The 3,583-nt window shown below is 41.3% G+C and overlaps 1 protein-coding gene across 1 annotated transcript; it reads right to left on the bottom strand.

Moving 5' to 3' along the window:
- Positions 1-2,124: 2,124 nt before the first annotated feature.
- On the bottom strand, positions 2,125-3,111 carry LOC141485492 (uncharacterized). Its single transcript, XM_074182303.1, has 2 exons — positions 2,894-3,111; positions 2,125-2,830 (listed from the first exon to the last, which is right to left on the bottom strand). Exons 1-2 carry the CDS (start codon positions 3,046-3,048, stop codon positions 2,125-2,127), a joined length of 861 nt encoding a protein of 286 aa, XP_074038404.1. The 5' UTR covers positions 3,049-3,111.
- Between the last annotated feature and the right edge of the window lie 472 nt (positions 3,112-3,583).

Genomic DNA, 3,583 nt, shown 5'->3' with positions numbered 1-3,583 from the left:
AACAAACTTCACCCGAGTATCTACATGTATTATATGTAATAATGTCCAACCTGTGGCACAATAACCGTGGACCTACTGGTCAAAAAAAACAACAGCCCTTTTCAGGGCTACATTATTCACACAAACAGTAGTTAGTTGTATTAGTATTCATAGATTATATGACAAATGAATACTTTGACTAATAAAAGTCTAAGTAATTTGTTAGTCTTTGAATATCTATACATTATATGACAAATAAATTACTACTTTGACTGAAAAGTCGATATTTAGAATTTGATAGTCATTGAATATCTATGCATATGATGAGTACTACTTTAAATGAAAGTTGAAGTTGGCATTTTGTCAATCATTGTATGCATATAATGATGAATACTTTCACATACATACATTTTGTTTGAGACTATAATGTTAACAATGGTATGAACCTGTTTCTGTTTGAAAGTATAATGATAGCTCTGAAAAGAGCTATTTTTTTATTGTTTCAGTCTTCAATTGTAGCCCTGAAAAGGGCTGTTTTTTTTATTAATCCATGCAATGGTATGGACTAACGCTCCTCATCATCATCAGAAACAATGATGATTGTATCATCATCTGTATCTGATGATATACTGATGATGTCATCCTCATAATCATCTGAATCAGACGATATACTAATGGCATCATCATTAGCATAATTATCTAGCTCGTTATCCTCTAGATCGTCTAACTCATTGACATCCATCTCTAACTCTGCCTCTACTTCCTCTTGCATACCTTCTTCCATACGTGCCGGGAAATCATCAGGTAGATCATAGATACGTTGCAGCATTTGTGCAAAATTTGTACTGAAATGATCGAACGTTGAATCTATTCCATGTACCTGGATGGGGCCTGTACTCGTCATAGAATACTCTGGTACACTCATCGGTTCGGTGGTGGAATCAGCACTCGACATTGTGGAAGAATGATATAGAACTGGGATTGATGCTTTATTTATATTGGAAAAAAAAGGAGGGGGTGAAGTGTAAATGTAGAACAATTCAGTGTTTGAAATTCGAAAGCAATAAGAATGACAATTTTCTTGAAATTCTAAGTGATTATTATTATGAGAAACTCTGAGTGATTATTATAAAAAAACTAATAAAGGAGAGGGAAAAAGACACTGCCCCAACCTCGCAGTGCCTCGTGTACACCAACCAAAAAGTGTGTACTCCGTGGAAGGAAAGGAAAGGAATAGAAAGGATGGGAGAAATGAGGAAACGATTACATATCATCGTCTGAATTCAGGACTTCATCAATCAGGATAGGGGATGGTGGAGGACTATCATCGGACTCATTGTCAGCGTCACCGTCATCATCGTCATCGCTGTCGTCGTCGTCTGTGTTTCCGGACTGTGTATCCCATTCGTAATCATTCCGCCAATCATAGGGATCTGGATAATCCCCATCAGACAGGTCCGCTTGATCGGTTCCAGTAACGTGAAGCACTTGTATCCGATCATCATAAATTATGTTATCATAATTCATCGAGTGAGGTGCCGTCGTGGAGGTAACGAAACCTTCATGGATAGAAGCCCAGTAAGGATGTTGATGCGCTGGGTCACTGTACGGCTCAGTAGTTGAATCAGGTTCCATGTTGAAGGTGGCTGATCAACTGAATATTCCAACAGATAATTCCTACTTTTATACTTTTGAAAGGGAGTGGGGGAGGAGTGGGGAGGAGAGGGGATTAAGTGGGAATGAATTTCAAAAATGACATGAGCTATATTCCATGAAAGAGAAAATTGAAAATACTATATGAATTATATGAAATATACTTATTGATTTCATTATGAAACATATTTTCTTCCCAAGAGATTATTTACAATAGATTAGAGAACACAAAAATTGATGTGAGGTATTTGCATAGAAGAACTTGTAATTGAAATAAAAAAAAGGAAATAATAATGAGACGAAGTGAAGAAAAATGCTCCAACCATCGCATTGTTCAATGTGTACCAAACCAAAACAATGTACACCCTTAATTTCACTTCTTTTTTTTTTATTTTATTTTTATTTCCTAAAATTACAAACATAAACTTAAAACTATCTTAATTAAATATTCCTAACTAACCTAAAACTAATCTTACTACACTTACACTTAATCTATGGGAAAGTTTTAATAAAAGTCACTAACTTTTTATAAGTCTCTATCGAAGAGGTATCTGCTTCACACTTTTTCTCCAGAGATGCATACTTCCGATCAAGTTCGGCTATTTCTTTTTCTACTTCCCTCCGTCGGTTAACAATTTCAGCCATTTCGCGCTTCCTTTTAACCAACGCGGCCTCACTAGCTCGAGAAGCATGTTCTGCTTCCTTACATCTCTGTAGAAAACTGTCCAACATTTCACTAACCTCTCCGATAGGCTGTCGCACTTGTGGCACTAACACTTCAGGATTCGTCACCGGTGTTGCCAGCATCGGCGAAAGCGGCACCACCGACGGAGTGAATACGATGGGAGCCTCCTCCGATGGGGACAATACAACTGGTGGCTCCTCCGGAGAAGGCGCCCTAGGTTGTTCCACTACTGCTGCGGGTGGTGTGGAGGGCCTTAAGCTGTTTGGAGCGGTCGACCAACTACCTGCATAAGGATTAGTCCTATTGCAAGTAGCTCGGTACTTAGAAATAGGACCAACCTTTGCTGCAGGTCGTTGGCAAACCTTCTTTACAGGCCTGACTTCCTCCTCCTCCTCGAATAAGTCAGGGCTGGTAGATCTGCACCTAACTCGCGAAGTGGATGCCTTCTCCTGCTCTGTCATAGGCATGATGGATGCCACAGCGTTATTTAATTCCTGAGTGTTGGATGCCATTCTGAAAATGTAAAATAATACAAAGTTAGTAGATGTAAAAAATTAAAGTACATTGTTAACTTACTCAAACTTAGCTCCTCGTCGTATAGTACACTGCTTCTGGTTGAGTATGGCTGGACTGCTCTGGATGACTGGAGTTGTCGTACTGAATGTAGAAGAACGTGCTCCTCGGGGTATCAACATCATTGGGAGTGGAGGGAATGAGGTGGGGGCGTGCATGCGCAATGGTTGGAATATGGTGGGGCGAGAAATGGTAGGAAGTGGGCGGGGTGAGCAATGGTGGGAAGAAAGCGGGCCGCGCTCCGCGTGGCTTACGCCCCAATCCGCTACGCTCGCGCCGGCGCGAGCGTAATGGGGCCACCCCGGGGGGAGGAGGGGGGGGGGGGGCGGCGGGGCCGCGCTACGCGCGGCCCCGCCGCCCCCCACCCCCACCCGCGCGCTTCGCGCGCCGTGAAACCTAACCTAACCTAACCTAACACCTAACTTAACGTATGTATGACCCTAACCTACAGTATGTAATAACCTAACCTAACCTAATCTAACCTAACCTATCGTAAGTATTAACCTAACCTAACGTATGTATGACCCTAACCTACAGTATGTATTAATCTAATCTAACCTAACGCGGGAGTAAATTCACCATGTTGGTTCAATTAATACGTCATCTGTTGGTTTTGGTTCTATTATTCTAACATTTGGATCAATGTCCAGTCCTGGATATCCCAGTCCACCTGATGGCCTGACTTTATGGCTT

The sequence above is a fragment of the Leptinotarsa decemlineata genome, unplaced genomic scaffold (genome assembly GCF_025532065.1).
Source record: "Leptinotarsa decemlineata unplaced genomic scaffold, Ldec_3_MD MMD2_tig00026328_RagTag_RagTag, whole genome shotgun sequence".
Taxonomy (NCBI): domain Eukaryota; kingdom Metazoa; phylum Arthropoda; class Insecta; order Coleoptera; family Chrysomelidae; genus Leptinotarsa; species Leptinotarsa decemlineata.
This window is presented reverse-complemented; position numbering and strand designations above follow the sequence as displayed.

What these genes read in the sequence shown, in the direction of transcription:
- LOC141485492 (XM_074182303.1), bottom strand. Translation starts at nt 3,048, where the DNA reads ATGCACGCCCCCACCTCATTCCCTCCACTCCCAATGATGTTGATACCC. An exon ending in CGACGAGGAGCTAAGTTTGA is followed by an intron (nt 2,831 to 2,893) that starts GTAAGTTAACAA and finishes TTACATTTTCAG; the next exon opens with AATGGCATCCAACACTCAGG.